At 49.1% G+C, this 17,153-nt stretch overlaps 1 protein-coding gene across 1 annotated transcript in view; it reads right to left on the bottom strand.

Moving 5' to 3' along the window:
- The window catches only part of KCNH5 (potassium voltage-gated channel subfamily H member 5), a 353,692-nt gene extending 345,875 nt beyond the window's left edge, over positions 1-7,817 (bottom strand). Inside the window, 1 exon segment of the mRNA XM_060262655.1 lies at positions 7,458-7,817. Coding sequence (XP_060118638.1) covers positions 7,458-7,530 — 73 coding nt within the window. The 5' untranslated portion in view covers positions 7,531-7,817.
- Between the last annotated feature and the right edge of the window lie 9,336 nt (positions 7,818-17,153).

The following is a 17,153-nucleotide window of genomic DNA, read 5'->3' on the forward strand; positions in this document are numbered from 1 at the left end:
TTGATTTTACCTGTACAACAACCCTGTAAGGTAGCTTGCCTCAGAGGGAGTGCATCGGCTTTGCATATAGAATGTCCCACATTCAGTCCCCATCATCTCTGGTTAAAAGCATTGAGTTAGAAGTGATATGAAAGACCTCAGTTTAAGAAGCTGGAGGCCTGCTTAAAGAGAATCACTAGCCAAAGGTTACCCAGCAACCTTGTGGCTGAGCATTGATTTGACTCTTTATTTTTTTCCTGAATATTTAGGTTCTATCTCCCGGCTCTGGTTGGCCCAAGCCAAACTGCTATCATCAGATCTCAGAAGATAAGGAGGATTATAGAATCATAGAGCTGAAAGGGACCCCCAGGGTCATCTAGTCCAACCCCCTGCTCAATGCAGGAAGTTCGCAAATGCCTTCCCCACACACCCCAGTGACTCCTGCTCCATGCCCAGAAGATGGCAAAAAAACTCCAAGATCATTCAAGAAGGGGCCACGAGAACTAAGGCACTGATGCAGCCCTTCCTGCCCTCCCTCTCATGAACTGCCTAAGTTCACAGAATCAGCATTGCTGTCAGATGGCCGGAAGAGGAGGAGGAGAAGGAGGATTTATACCCTGCCCTTCACTCAGAGTGGCTTACAATCTCCTTCCCTTCCCTTCTCCCAACAACAGACACCCTGCGAGGAAGGTAGAGCTGAGAGAGCTCTTTGAGAACTGTTCATGAGATAACAGCTCCAAGAGAACTGTGGCTGACCCAAAGCTACCCAGCAGCTGCATATGGAGGAGGAGTGGGGAATCAAACCCGGTTCTCCCAGATTAGAATCCGTACACTTAACCACTATATCAAACTGCCTCTCAAGAGAACCCACCACTTTCCAAGGAAGCCTGTTTCACTCTCTGAGCTCTGGGCCAGCCCTTGTTAGTCCTTGGATGAGAAACTACCTAAGGAGCCCAGGGTCAGTAGGCAGAGAAAGGCAAGGGCCAGCCACCTCTGAATGTCTCTTGCCTTGAAAACAGGGCCTTTTTTGCATATTGGGCCACACACCCCTGGTGTAGCCAATCCTCCAAGAACTTACAGGGCCTATTGTAAGCTCTTGGAGGACTGGCTATATCAGGGGATGTGGCCTAATATGCAAATGAGTTCCTGCTACAAAAAAAACCCCTGCTTGAAAACCCTAACAGGAGTCACCATAAGTCAGCTGTGACTTGATGGCATCTTTCACCACCCGGTTCCATCCAGATCCATCACCGAAGGATGTGCCGAATCCCTTAAAAAGTTCATAACGCCTTGTCTTATTGCGGCATGTGTCCCGAATCCCGATTTGAACATGACAGAAAGGAAGCCCAGACATTTGTATAACTTCTTTAAAAACGTTTCTCAGTGGGGTGCAGTGGTTAAAGTCTCGGACCAGAATGTAGAAGACCCAGAGACAAATCCCTGCTCTGCCATGGAAGCTTGCAGGGTGACCTTGGGACAGTCACACACTCTCGGCCTCACCTACCTCACAGGGCTGCGTGAAGGAGGGAAGACTGATGTATGCTGCATGGGACTCCTTGGAGGAAGGGTCAACCAGATCCTCTGGAGGGCCAACAACAGGGCATAGAGGCCAAGGCCTTCCCCTGATGTTGCCTCCTGGCTCTGGGATTCAGAGTCTGAGTGCCTCTGAATGTGGAGGTTCCCCTCAGTCACCAGGGCTAGGAGCCACTGATCGACCTGTGCTCCATGAATATCTCTAATCCCCTTGATTCCTGTGGCCATCAGTACATCCTCCGGCAGCAAATTCCACATTTAAACCACTGTCTGTGTAAAGTGGTGGGCTCTTCTTCCTTGGAGGTTTTTAAGCAGAGGCTGGATGGCCATCTGACAGCGGTGAAGTTCCTGTGAATTTAGGGGAGGTGTTTGTGAGTTTAGAGCGGTTCCTCAGTGGAACAGGCTTCCTCGGGAGGTGGTGGGCTCTCCTTCCTTGGAGGTTTTTCAACAGAGGCTGGATGGCCATCTGACAGCAATGAAGATCCTGTAAATTTAGGGGGAGGTGTTTGTGAGTTTAGAGTGGTTCCTCAGTGGAACAGGCTTCCTCGGGAGGTAGTGGGCTCTCCTTCCTTGGAGGTTTTTAAGCAGAGGCTGGATGGCCATCTGACAGCAATGAAGATCCTGTGAATTTAGGGGGAGGTAATTGTGAGTTTAGAGGGGTTCCTCAGTGGAACAGGCTTTCGTGGAAGGTGGTGGGCTCTCCTTCCTTGGAGGTTTTTAAGCAGAGGCTAGAGGGCCATCTGACAGCAATGAAGATCCTGTGAATTTAGGGGGAGGTAATTGTGAGATTAGAGGGGTTCCTCAGTGGAACAGGCTTTCGTGGAAGGTGGTGGGCTCTCCTTCCTTGGAGGTTTTTAAGCAGAGGCTGGATGGCCATCTGACAGCAATGAAGATCCTGCGAAATTAGGGGGAGGTAATTGTGAGTTTAGAGTGGTTCCTCAGTGGAACAGGCTTTCGCGGAAGGTGGTGGGCTCTCCTTCCTTTGAGGTTTTTAAGCAGAGGCTAAACAGCCATCTGACAGCAATCAGGATCCTGTGAATTTAGGGGGAGGTATTTGTGAGTTTCCTGCATTTTGCAGGGGGTTGGACTGGATGACCCTGGAGGTCCCTTCCAACTCTATGATTCTGAAGTAGTGTTTCCTTTTGTCCATCCTGAACCTACTGCCCATCAGCTTCATTGGTTGCCCTCGAGTTCTAGTGCATGTGTATGCTCAAGGAAGGAAAAAAATGATATTGTGCAAAATAAAACTCAAGTGAAACAATCTCCTTTGCTTTGTTCAGCATCTGAGATAATAGTCAGGGTTATTCTCCCCCCCCCCCTCACTGTTACTTTATAACAGCAGTGGCCAAACTGCAGCTCAGGAGCCACACGTGGCTCTTTCACACATATTGTGTGGCTCTCGAAGTCCCCCACTGCCCCATCAGCTGACTCGGAGAAGGCGTTTCTCCCTTGAAATCGCTTCTCCAAGCCAAGCCAGCCGGCAGCTCGGCGAATGCATTCAAAGTTGCTTTCTTTCCACCTCACCCTCCCACCGCATCGATCTTCCTGCCTTTCTTGCAGCTCTCACAACACCCGACGTTCATGTCTTCCGGTTCTCAAACATCTGATACTTATTCTGTGCGGCTCTGGCGTTAAGCAAGTTTGGCCACCCCTGCTTTACAAGAATACAAGTCATCTTTTTGAATGATGTTTGAGAAGAGGGCGTGGAAACCAAACTTCCAGAGGCACAGATGTCTATTTTTACAGAGACAGACCTTGGCAAACCATCTCTAACCTGGATGGCCCAGGCTAGCCCAATCTCAGCAGATCTCAGAAACTAAGCAGGGTAGGCCCTGGGTCATATTTGGATGGGAGACCTCCAAGGAAGGCTGGGGTTGCTACGTGGAGGCAGGCAATGGCAAACTACCTCTGACTTGGATCTCCCAGGCTAGCCCAATCTCAGCAGGTCTCAGAAACTAAGCAGGGTAGGCCCTGGGTCATATTTGGATGGGAGACCTCCAAGGAAGGCTGGGGTTGCTACGTGGAGGCAGGCAATGGCAAACTACCTCTGACTTGGATCTCCCAGGCTAGCCCGATCTCAGCAGATCTCAGAAACTAAGCAGGGTAGGCCCTGGGTCATATTTGGATGGGAGACCTCCAAGGAAGGCTGGGGTTGCTACGTGGAGGCAGGCTACCTCTGACTTGGATCTCCCAGGCTAGTCCAATCTTGTCAGATCCTGGAAGCTAAGCAGAGCTGGCTCTGGTCAGAACGTGGATGGGAAACCACCAAGAAAGTCCAGGGTCACTATGCAGAGGCAAGCAATGGAAAACCACCTCTGAACATCTCGCACAGGGGTGGCCAAACTTGCCTAATGTAAGAGCCGCATAGAATGAATGTCAGATGTTTGAGGGCCACAAGACATGAAAGCCAGATGTTTGAAAGAAGAAGAAGATATTGGATTTATATTCCGCCCTATATTCTGAATCTCAGAGTCTCAAAGCGGTCACAATCTCTTTTACATTCTCCCCCCCCCCCCCCACAACAGACACCCTGTGAGGTAGGTGGGACTGAGAGAGCTCTCGCAGCAACTGCCCTTTTAACGACAACTCCTATGAGAGCTATGGCTGACCCAAGGCCATTCCAGCAGATGCAAGTGGAGGAGGGGGGAATCAAACCTGGTTCTCCCAGATAAGAGTCTGCACACTTAACCACTACACCAAACTGGCTGCAAAGTAGGCAAGCAAATAGATGAGGGAGGGGAAGACAGAAAGCAACTTTAACTTTAAATGCATTCTCCAGGCCACCAGCTGGCTTGACAAAGTGATTTAAAGAGAGAAATGCCTTCTCCAAGCTGGCTGATGGGGTGGTGGGGCCTTCAAGAGCCACGCAATATGCGTGAAAGAGCCACTCCAGAGCTACCATCTCTAAAACCCTATGAGTTGCCACAAGAAGAAGAAGAAAAAAATGATGATGGTATTGGATTTATATCCCGCCCTCCATTCTGAATCTCAGAGTCTCAAAGCGGCTCACAATCTCCTTTATCTTCCTCCCCCACAACAGACACCCTGTGAGATGGGTGGGGCTGAGAGAGCTCTCCCAGCAGCTGCCCTTTCAAGGACAACTCTGTCAGAGACATGGCTGACCCAAGGCCATTCCAGCAGGTACAAGTGGAAGAGTGGGGAATCAAACCTGGTTCTCCCGCACACTTAACCACTACACCAAGTTGGCTGCAGTAGGACTGCAATAGAAAGAAAGAAAATCTGCCTGGTAAAGATCTCTCAGACAGTGAGATGAGGAACTGCGGTGCCTTCTACCTTCTGCTAAAGCCAGATTGCTTTGGCTCTCTGGTTCCCTAGAAGCCCTTTGGTCATCTATTTTATCATATATATCTTAAAATATATGATTGTACAGATCTTAAGGAACAATCTAAAACATTTTAAAAGGGCCTGAAGATATCAGGAACAATAATACTGCAGAACACTGCATCTTAGGATCGTCTTTTTAAAGGGGGTTCCAAAAATGGGAAGAGATATAGAAAGACATGAAACACACAACTGTCTCCTATGGGATTTCATAAGCTTTGAGGGCTTGAAGAGAATAATTTTCCTTCTCCTCCCCCCCCCACCTTCAACTGCGTTTCAACAGCTCTCCGCATTCTGTAGAACCTGAAGGATGCTCAGTCCTTAGTCCTTGTTTGTTGACACCCCCCTTTAATTTTGATTAATTTACAAAGTCCTATTTTTTGCATACCCGACGGAGTCTACCAACTATGTAAGAACTCCTGCCTGATCTATGGGTGGCCTGCTTCTGTGAGTATAGCGGTAACCAGATAATGTATCATTTGAAGGAGCGCTGGAGTGGTGTAGTCAGACTTGAGAAGGGTTTGGGTTCAAATCCTGGCTCAGCTAAAAGGTTTGCATTGTGGTCTTCGGCAGTGTTCCCTCTAAGCTGAGTTAGCATGAGCTAGCTCACAGATTTTTAGCCTCCAGCTCACACATTTTTGTCTTAGCTCAGGAAGGTTGACCCCAGAGCACACTAATTTATGCAGTCGCTCACAACTTTAATACCAGTAGCTCACAAAGTAGAATTTTTGCTCACAAGACTCTGCAGCTTAGAGGTCTTGGGCAAGTCTCTCTCTCTCCCCCCACACACCCCTTCCAGCCTAGAGTACTTCCCAAGGATAAAATGTAAGGTCTTTCTGGACCCAGAAAAGAGAAAGTTACTCGTGAGATGCACAAATAAAGATTAGTGTGCGCTGTTCAATAAATTGTTTCCAGTGAGTTCCTTGCTCCAAGAGCACAAAGACACAACTAAGATGCTAGATTAAGAGAGCAATCCTAAGCAGGTCTATTCTGAATTCTACTACAGTTTATTCAATGGGTCTTACTCCCAGGAAAGTGTCATTAGGATTGCACTGTAAATCATCTCAGCGCCACAGTATCCATAGACCAAAGGAAATTCAGGAAGCATCAAAAATAAATTAAATGGGGGGTTAGATAATGTACCTGCAATGACAGGTGGCTGATATATCTCAAGGCATCAGTTTGCATGCTAAGTGTCTGTTAGGCTACTGCCGAAAATAATGCGTATACGAGTGCCTCATATAGCCAGGCACTGGCTTTGAAGAGGTGGATAATGAAAGTGCTTTTGGGAGGTGGGCAGTTTGGTCCTTCTGTGTTCATTTTACAATCAGGGTGATTTCCTGTCAGCAGGAAAGTGTGCAGTTCTATTTTTTTGTTATGTTCACTTATGACACCCCTCTCCCCCCCTTGAGCTCTTCTCAAAGCATCAGCGTCCCCCAGTATTTCAGAGAAAGCCCTTCCTGTCAGACAGACAGCTGGAGTTGGCTTGTTTTAAAAACATCATTTGTAAGGGAGGGAAGTTAAAATAGATCAGCCAGCAAAATGGAGTTTTCTTTCCCTCTGATCTTTGAGATGGCTCGCCCAGTGTTGACTTTTAACCAGAGCCTTCTTCGGGCCTTTGGTTTCGACCGACAAATAGAAGTAGGCTGTTTGTATACACCGTGCAATCTTCTTTGCCACCAAAATACACCCACAAGTGGATTTTAAGCTGGGAGACTTAGAATCATAGAGTTGGAAGGGATCTCCAGGGTCATCTAGTCCAACCCCCTGCACATGCAGGAAACTCACTAATACCTCCCCCTAAACAACCTCACACAGGCAACACACATTGTTACGCAAGTGGAATGAAAGATTGCCCAAAAGGCGCAAGAAAGGAGGAGTCTATTTCCTAAAGCCACCTTGGGTTTTCTTCCCCCCATCAGGCCTTCTGTGCTTGTTACTACCTCTCTGAACATGTCCATAATGCCACCTCCATCAAATCCCTCCCCCCACCCCCCCAAAAACACACACACAGTCATATTTTAGATTGTAAGCTCCTTGGGAGCAGAGACCTGTTTCTTTGGGGTTCACAATGAATTATGGAAGATGATGAAGATAATGATATGCAGCACGTTTTCCCAACCTAATAAAAGTGATCATTGTTTTGTAAGTTGGGTGGCCGGTCAGTTGAACTATTCCCCCAGGAACTCCAGTCTTGATGTCTCGGCAGCCAGCCCCACAGAAATAAGCCCTTTTTCTCGCTTCAGAAACGTCCTGAGGGAATATGTGTGGACGGCGACCAGTATTCCCTCGAAGCTGAGTTAGCATGAGCTAACTCACAGATTTTTAGCCTCCCGCTCACACTTTTTTTTGTCTGAGCTCAGGAAGGATGGCCCCAGAGCACACTAATTGATGCAGGAGCTCACCACTTGAATGCCAGGAGCTCACAAAGTAGAATTTTTGCTCACAAGACTTAGAGGGATTAGCTTAGAGGGAACATTGACAGTGACCAACTTTAGGCCAGTTTTAACCCCTTACTTTTCGTTTTTTGGCCCTCACCCACCTGGCTGCAGCTGAACAAAGGGAAAGGGGGAGGAGTGGGAGGGAGGGGATTCTGGGCTTACCACTTGAGCGCCGGACGATGGTTCTCAAAAACGTGTTCTGTGGTGCCACCAGCCCTCTCTTGCCCCCCGGCATCCTGCGCCTGCAGAGCCGGGCTCTGAGCCAGAGGGTGGCAATGGGGGCGGCTGGGAGGGGCTCGGAAGGTGTCTTGCGCCCAGTGCCGTGGAGTAGCTGAGGGAAGGTGGACGAGGCAGTTCATGGTAGTAGCGCACCGGCGGCTGGTGAAGGCCCAGACTGTGGCAACGCCGCGCTCGCCGCTCGGGAACTGCAGCCGGCCGGGGGATTGCGCCTGCGCGTCTGGCCGGTTGTTGCTGCTGCTGCTGCCGCCGCCGCCGCGGGCAGGCAACATGACCACGCTCCGCTCCAAGCCTCTCCCACCCACCCACCCTCCGCTCCGGGCCAGCAGCCACCAGGGACGGAGGCGACTCAACCCGAGCGGACAGCTGGTGGACGCTTTCTGGCGGCGCACCCGAGCGCAAAAGCAGGGCGCCGCGGAGAAAAGGGGAGCCGAAGAGATGCGGCGTCAGGGGGGAATTTCGCCCAACTCTCCCGGCTGTTGTTTTAAAAAGTACCGAAGGGAGCGGAGAGGAGGCGGATCCCGCGTCCTCGAAGCAAGCCCCGGGCTCCGCCTCGCCGACGGGAAGCGCCCAGCCGAGAGGAGAAGCGCGAAGCCCCAGCTGGGGCTGCGCTTTCCGGCGCTCTAAGAGGAGAAGCTCGCCGTCTGCGCTTTCCAGCACCCTGGACAGCAAACCCCGCCGTCTGCGTTTTCAGCACCCTGGACAGCAGAGCCGACCGGCCTCGGTTTCAGCCCCTGGACAGCAGGCTTGGCCGGCCTCGGTTTCAGCCACCCTGGACAGTTCTCCGCGCCACTCCAGGATACAGAAGGCTGAGAGCGGCTGGGTCGAGCGGGGTCCGCCTTCGCCATCCCACCTTGAAGACGGATCCGGCCGGCGACCTCCCTCGCACCAAGTAATCCAGGGAAAAGAGGCGGGTGGGATCGATCTGCGAAAGGAGGCGGCCTGTTTCTGCTCGAAGAAAACTTTGGGAGAGGGACCCCCGAGCAACCCAATCCACGCTGGACACCGCCGAGAGCAAAGGCGCTTCAAGGGACCCGATCCTCCGACGCTCGAAGCGGATAGGACGATTTCCCCAAATCCGAGGAGCCCGATGCGAGGTGGGATGCCGCCGGCCCCGCCGGTCTCAAAGTTCTCTGTCCCAGCGGTTCTTCGAAGAGGGAGAGCGCCCGGGGCTCCTTCCTCCCGGAGAGAAGGCGCTGAATAAATTCAGAAGACCGAGGCGTTTGTTTCGGGGAGGGGGGGGGGGAGATCGGGAGAGAAGAAGGGAGGCGGGAGGAGGCGAGAGGGTGGCAATTGGTTTGTCACGGAGGTCAGAGGAGAAGGGGGAGGAGGAGGAGGAGAAGGAAGGGACAACTTTGTTTGTCGTCTGCCTCGGGGGCGAGAGAAAAAGAGACTGCTCAGCCAATGCAGTTTTTCCATCCGCCGCCAGCGGAGACGAGAGGATTTCCCACGCCTCCGGGAGCTACAGACACGCCCCTTCCCTGTTAGCCCCTCCCCTTCGCTCACTGGTACCTCCATGTTTGGAGGCAGTGTATCTCTGGATGCCAGTGACTGGAATCCAGTCAAGAGGAAGAACTGTTGCCTCCCTGCCCTGCCTGTGTTTTCTCCCCAGAGACATTGGCTGGAGGAAATGAGATGCTGGAAAACAAGGAATTTCTGTATGATCCTGAAGAGCTTTCGGTGCCAAAGAGATGGTACTGCTTCTCTCTTTTCAGGCGCATTGTCTTCGTAGCTCCAAAGAGGATAGTGTCTTTGGGGGAAAGTTTAAGCCTTCACAAGACGATCCTGTGCATCTTGACTCAGAAGTAAGTCTCACTGTTGGAGGGAACTCTCCCAAGGGAAATGGACATAGGATTAGAATCATAGAGTTGGAAGGTACCTCCAGGGTCATCTAGTCCAACCCCCTGCACAGTGCAGGAAACTCACAATTTTTTGTAGTTCAGTCGCACAGTCAAGTTCAACTCTTTGCGACCCCATGGACAAAGTCACGCCAGGCCCTCCTGTCTTCCACCTTCCTCCGAAGTCTGCTCAAATTCGTGTTTGTTACAGCAGTAACGCTGTCCAGCCATCTCATCTTTTGCCATCCCCTTCTTCTTTTGCCTTCTGTCTTTACCAGCATCAGGATCTTCTCCAGGGAGTGCTCCCTTCTCATTTGGTGGCCAAAGTATTTGAGCTTCAGCTTCAGCATCTGACCTTCCAGGGAACAGTCTGCGTTGATTTCCCTTAGGACTCACAAATACATCCCCCTAATACTCTCCGCATGGCACGGAGTGGTAAAGCAGCAGTACTGCAGTTCTGTGATCTGAACTCTCTGCTCACGACCTGAGTTCTATCCCAGCGAAAGCTGGTTCAGGTAGCTGGCCCAAGGTTGACTCAGCCTTCCATCCTTCCGAGGTCGGTAAAATGAGTACCCAGCTTGCTGGGGGGGGGAAGTGTAAAAGACTGGGAAAGGCAATGGCAAACCACCCCGTAAAAAGTCTGTCGTGAAGTAAGTAAGTAAAATTTTATTTATATCCCGCCCTCCCCTGCCAAAGCAGGCTCAGGGCGGCTAACAACAAAGGGAAAACGTTGTGTCACCCCAGAGTCAGAAACGACTGGTGCTTGCACAGGGGACCTTTCCCTTTCCTTAAATTCACAGGTTCTGCATTGCTGTCAGATCTAGACTCTCAAAGATTTCAGGTTTTCACGGCTGGCATCATCATTAGGGTTTGTAGAATCTTTCGGGCTCAAGTGCCGTGTTCTACTGGAGAAAGTTTTTCTTCCAGACTTTTCGTTCTCAGCTGCGGAGAACATCCTCAGTGGCGTTGCAGCCGGAGCAGGCGTTCTGACCTTCTTGGCTGCTGTGCATTGAGTGAGGCCAGGGCTGCTGGAGAGCTGCTATTTCTAGGCTGGAGGGGGTGTGGTGAGAAGGCAATTGGTTTGTGAATGTACCCATTGTTTGGTGGGGCTTCCTGGAAGGGTGGTGATAAAGAAACTGGCTGTGGAATGTGACCATTGTTCTGTGTTGATTGCTGCGAGGGTTGGAAGGGGTGTGAAGATAAGGAAGATGGTTGTTGATTGTGCTGATTGTTCTCTGGAATGTGCTGGTTGTTCTGTGACCTTCTGCAATTTGTAGTCTGTAGGGTGTTTTGCAGAGCTGGATACCAAGAATGGTGGATGGAAATGCCTTCTTCCTTTCTGTTAAAGTTGTGCTGGTGTTTGTAAATCTCAATAGCTTCTCTGTTCAGGCGGGTGTGATAATGTGAGACCGTAGAAAGGACTTCAGTTCTTTCAAAGTGGATGACATGGTCTCCTTCTTGAAGGGCATGTTCAGCGACAGCTGATTTTTCAGCCAGAAATCTCCAAAACCCACTGATGCTTAGAATGCTGTACTGCAATGAAGAACATAAGAGAAGCCATGTTGGAACAGGCCAATGGCCCATCCAGTCCAATGCTCTGTGTCACACAGTGGTCAAAAAAAACCCAAGTGTCATCAGGACATCCACCAATGGGGCCAGGACACTAGAAACCCTCCCACTGTGCCTCCCCAAGCACCAGGAATACAGAGCATCACTGTCCCAGACAGAGAGTTCCAAAGATAAGCTGTGGCTAATAGCCACTGATGGACCTCTGCTCCATATGCTTATCTAATCCCCTCTTGAAGCTGTCTATGCTTGTAGCCGCCACCTCCTGTGGCACTGAATTCCATGTGTTAATCAATTCACATGCTTGGCCCTGTTTGGGGAAGAGAGACACTACCTTGTCTCTGGAATCCTCGCAGACACCCATCTCCTTTGGCTGTTTTTTGAAATACGGTCTTCCCAATAATAGTTGATGCCACTTAATTATAGAACTGAAGTCTCGAGTACTTTCTCCATGATAAATGTAATTGGGAAAGCAGTTAGATTCGAATCCAGGAGCACCATAGAGGCCCACAAGAGTTTCAGTGTGTCACCTTTCAAGAGTCAAAGTCCTTTGGGCAGATTTGAAATGTTTTATGTAAATGAATGTGAGTTATCATTATGAATAATGCGGTAGAGGCTTCAGTTCTGTATTAAGTGGCACAGCATTTTTCTTTCCACCCCCTTGTTCTTTTTCTTCTGGTTTTTTTTTAAATAAACAAAATAGTGGTACAGCATTTTCTCTGAAATCGTAAATTAAAGAGTGCTTGTATGTGTATTCAGCAATTAAGCTGGAACAGGCGGTGGTACAGAGATAGCTACAATTCACCCACAATCTTTTTTGCGACATAAGTGGAGAGCCACCCTGTTCAGTATATTCCTTTGGCATTAGGGAGGAATCATCCATTCAGGTGGCCGTTCTCTTTGTTACACCTGAGCTAATGCATTTCAAGTAGATGTAAAAGCACGTAGGGATGATTATAGTTAGATTTCAGTCCAGTAGTATCTTAGAGGCAAATAAGATTTTTTGGGGGGTGGGAGGTGGGTTATATGCTTTTGAGAGTCAAATCTCCCATCATAAAATTCCAGAAGTGATTATATATTCTCATAGGCATTATACCCCTGTGGATTGGGAGGGGGGGAGGAGGAAGGGAGGGAGGGAGAGAGGGAAGAGAGGGAGGGAAGAGAGGGAGGAAGGAAAGAAGGAAGACAGAGAAACAGAAAGATGAAAGAGAGAGAGAGAAAGACAGAAAGATAAAGAAAGACAGACAGACAGACAAATGAAAGACAGAAGAAAGACAGAAAGACAGAAAGGAAGGAAGGAAGGAAGAAAGAAAGAAAGAAAGAAAAGAAAGAAAGAAAGAAAGAAAGAAAGAAAGAAAGAAAGAAAGAAAGAAAGAAAGAAAGAAAGAAAGAAAGAAAGAAAGAAAGATCTGATCAAATAAACTTTGAGGCAATGACCCAAATATTGATGACAAGGATCCTGCTGATCAGCTGTTTGACAGGGAGGAGGAGTATAGATCTCCAAGCTTTCTTCTCCATCTCCCTATCAGGTGCAATTATTGCTTTTTAAAGCTGTTTCATTCCAGGAGCCAGACTGCAGATAGGAGCCAGCATGTACCACCTGTTTATATGCATGAGTTCTTCCTCTAGCTAGAGGAACATGAAGAGTCTCTCTCTCTGTGTATCTATCCCCAGGTAGCCTGGGGCGGGGGCTGCCTATGTTGAGATCAAGCCAAGGAAGCTTTCAAAAGGGAAATTACAAGCATTTGGAATCAGGTTCCTTTCTAGCGTTTGCCTGGTGCTGCCGACTAATACGTTGTATATCAGCAAACCATTTTGTTGAGAGTCATGTGCAAAAACAATTTCATATTATTTTCAGTCAAAATGAAATTGCAGTTTTGTTTTGTTTTTTCCCCAAGGAAAAAGGATGCATCCATCCCAACCCACCCCTGAGAGCCACCCCTGAGAGTGGTTAAGTGTGCGGACTCTTATCTGGGAGAACTGGATTTGATTCCCCACTCCTCCACTTGCAGCTGCTGGAATGGCCTCGGGTCAGCCATAGCTCTGGCAAGAGTTGTCCTTGAAAGGGCAGCTGCTGTGAGAGCTCTCTCAGCACCCCCCCCCCAACCTCACAGGGTGTCTATTGTGGGGGAGGAAGGTAAAAGAGATTGTGAGTTGCTCTGAGCCTCTGAAATTCAGAGTGGAGGGCGGGATACAAATCCCATTTCTTCTTCATTTAATATTTGCAACTTTATTAGGTCTGCAACTTTTTTATCTGCTGCTGGCAGAGTAGAAACGAGCAAGTGTCCAGTAGCACCTTAAAGACCAGGGGTTTTTTTTAGCAGGAGCACACAGGAACGCAGTTCCAGCTGGCTTGGCAAAAGGGGGTGTGGCTTAATATGCAAAAGAGTTCTTGCTGGGTTTTTTCTACAAAAAAAAGCCCCGTGTGAGAAAATGGTGATTTCAGGGGGGGGGGGAAGGCATAATATGCAAATGAGTTCCCACTGGGCATTCCCTACAAAAGAAGCCTTGTATGAAGCAATGGTGGTGTCAGGGGTGTGGCTTAATATGTAAATGAGTTCCTGCTGGGCTTTTTCTACAAAAAAGCCCTGTGTGAAACAATGGTGATGTCAGGGGGTGCGGCCTAATATGCAAAAGAGTTCTTGCTGTGTGGGAAAATGGTGATGTCAGGGTGTGTGGCCTAATATGCAAATAAGAGCCAGTTTGGTGTAGTGGTTAAGTGCGCGGACTCTTATCTGGGAGAACCGGGTTCGATTCCCCACTCCTCCACTTGCACTTGCTAGCATGGCCTTGGGTCAGTCATAGCTCTAGCAGAGGTTGTCCTTGAAAGGGCAGCTGCTGTGAGAGCCCTCTCCAGCCCCACCCACCTCACAGGGTGTCTGTTGTGGGGGAGGAAGGGAAAGGAGATTGTGAGCCACTCTGAGACTCTTCGGAGTGGAGGGCGGGATATAAATCCAATATCTTCATCTACCTCACAGGGTGTCTGTTGTGGGGGAGGAAGGTAAAGGAGATTGTGAGCCGCTCTGAGACTCTTCGGAGTGGAGGGCGGGATATAAATCCAATATCTTCATCTACCTCACAGGGTGTCTGTTGTGGGGGGGAAGGTAAAGGAGATTGTGAGCCGCTCTGAAACTCTTCGGAGTGGAGGGTGGGATATAAATCCAATATCTTCTTCTTCATCTTCTTCCTGCTGGGCTTTTTCTACAAGAAAAGCCCTGCTAAAGGCTAACAAAATGTGTGGCAGGGGAGGAGCTTTTGTGAGTCTCTATCTGAAGAAGTGAGCAAGGACTCATAAAAGCTCCTCCCCTGCCACATTTTGCCAGTCTTTCAGGGGCTACCAGATGCTCCCTCTTTTCTGCTGCTGCAGACAGACCAACACAGCTTCCCATCTCAATCTGTCTGCTGACCCACAGGGCTTTTTTTGAGCAGGAACGCTCTGGAACGCAGTTCCAGCTGACTCAGTGTCAGGGGGCGTGGCCTAGTATGCAAATAGTTTCGGCTGGGTTTTTTTTTCCTACCAAAAAAGCCCTATGTAAAACAATGGTGATGTCAGGGGGTGTGGCCTAATAGGCAAGTGAGCTCCTGCTGGGCTTTTCCTGCAAAAAAAAAAAAAGCCCCGCTGACCCAGATTACCGATCTAGCATATTTTAAACAAACGCTGCCATTTTGCCATTGTCCCATGAAAATGAACCCTCAGAATCAACATTCCCTCCAAGCTGCAGAGTCCTGCGAGCAAAAATTCTACTGTCGTGAGCTGCTGGCATCAAAGTTGTGAGCTGCTGCATCAATTAGGGGCCATTTGTCCTCAGCTAAGACAAAAAGGCGTGAGCTGGAGGCTAAGAATCTGTGAGCTAGCTCACGCTAACTCAGTTTAGAGGGAACGCTGCTCAGAAACAAATGCATTAAGTTCATCAAGACTTCATACGACAGAGGGTTGAGGCAAACAGGCAAAGTCAGCTCGAAGTTGAAGCACATTCTTATTGAATAGCAAGAAGGCTTCCTGATTCCCAGATCAGAAATTCCATTCAGTCCCAATCCTTTGCTTTTTTCGCCTGATCTTGTGAGGAGACATAGAACCTACCCTGTCATTTGGAATATAAGAGAAAGGGTGATGGAGGCCAAGAAGAGACAGGGGGCCTTTGGGGGCAAAGGCTATGCTCGGAAGAGCTGTCCCCAGTCGCTGCTCTCTGTAGTTCAAATGCAAGTCTAGGCAATCTCTGAGGAATCTCAGAACAATCTTTGTTGTTAGCCGACCTGAGCCTGCTTCGGCGGGGAGGGTGGGATACAAATAAAAGGTGATTGATTGATTGATTGAGGAAGCAGGAAGGAAGATGAATAGGGCCGCCAAGTCCAATTCAAGAAATATCTGGGGACTTTGGGGTGGAGCCAGGAGACATTGGGGTGGAGCCAGTGGCATGGTTGTGATGAGTATACTTGAACTCCAAAGGGAGTTCTGGCCATCACATTTAAAGGAACCGCACTCCTTTTAAATGCCTTCCCTTCATTGGAAATAATGAAGGACAGAGGCACCTTCTTTGCAGGCTCATAGAACTGGATCCCCTGGTCCAATCCCTTGGAAACTTGGGGGGTGTTTTGAAGAGAGGCACTGCATGCTGTCCTGCAAATTTGGTGCCTTTAGCTCAAAAGCAGCTCCCCCCCCCCAGAGCCCCAGATACCTGTGGATCAATTCTCCATTATAACCCATGGGAATTGGTCTCCATAGGGGATAATGGAGTTCCCAGCAGACATTTCCCTCCCCCCACCCTGCTTTTCTGATGACCCTTAGTGGGGGAAGGGCTTCCAGACACACCCTTGGAAGGTTTTGAATGCTTGCTTAAGCTATTGTTAATTCTTATGAAGTAAACATTTGGAAGGACTTCGGACACCCCTCTTTGAGAAAGAGATTGGAAACGGTGCTGCAAGCTACAAGCTGGCTCCATCAGAGGTGGGTATTGTGGAGTCTTCATGAAATGGACTATGAGATCAATTATGGCACTTTATTATACAAGCACTTTTCTGCACTAAGCACTTTTTTGATGTAATCAATTTCTGTGAAGCATTATATGTGCGCTTAGGTGCCTAATGTTATACATTCGACTGATTGGCTCACCCAGTTAATTTATTAGATGGATGTAGTCTGTAGAATGTAGTCACATGATCTAAAAAGGTAAAAAGTTTTTCTGAATTTTGCTATATTATTTTTGTTATTTGGTCACGTCTTTTTCTCGCTTTCAACCTTTCCATGATTCTCCTTATTTGTACTGGATCCCACCTGGGGATTGGCAACCCTCAGATGATGACGACTGTAGATTTATACCCCGCCCTTCTCTCTGAATCAGAGACTCAGAGCGGCTTCCAATCTCCTATGTCTTCTCCCCCCCACAACAGACACCCTGTGAGGTGGATGGGACTGAGAGGGCTCTCACAGCAGTTGCCCTTTCAAGGACAACCTCTGCCAGAGCTATGGCTGACCCAAGGACATTCCAGCAGGTGCAAGTGAAGGAGTGGGGAATCAAACCCGGTTCTCCCAGATAAGAGTCCTCACACTTAACCACTACGCCAAACTGCCTCTCACCAGTTTAAAGGTAAACCTCAGTCCTAATTGGTCTGAAAGAGAGGGCCAAAGAGCTTGGGGAAATTGGGCCTTCTGGTTGGTTTGCCAGGTCCCCCCTGGTCAGCCCCAAGACATGGGGGTTATTAATATGGTTGCCAGATGCAAATTGGGAAACTCCTGAAGGTTTTAGGATGAAGCCTGGGCAGGACAGAGACCTCCAATGGAGTGCAGTGCCAGAGAGCCCGCCCTCCAAAGCCTCCATTTTCTCCAGGGGAACTGTAGTCTATAGCAGGAGTGGCCAAACTTCCTTAACCTAGGAGTCACATAGAAGAAATGTCAGATATTTGAGAGTCGCAAGACATGAACATCAGATGTTTGAGAGCAAGAAGGAAGGAACGAAGCAAGCAAGCAAATCGGCGGGGGAGGGAGAAGCGGAAAGAAAGCAACTTCAACTTGAAATGCATTCCCCAGGCTGCCAGCCGATGTAGCAGTGGGGCTTCAAGAGCCACACAGTATATGTGAAAGAAGAAGAAGACATTGGATTTATATTCCACCCTCCACTCAAGAGTCTCAGAGCGGCTCACAGTCTCCTTTACCTTCCTCCCCCACAACAGACACCCTGTGAGGTGGGTGGGGCTGAGAGGACTCTCCCAGAAGCTGCCC

This window comes from Heteronotia binoei, chromosome 21 (assembly GCF_032191835.1).
Source record: "Heteronotia binoei isolate CCM8104 ecotype False Entrance Well chromosome 21, APGP_CSIRO_Hbin_v1, whole genome shotgun sequence".
Lineage (NCBI taxonomy): Eukaryota > Metazoa > Chordata > Lepidosauria > Squamata > Gekkonidae > Heteronotia > Heteronotia binoei.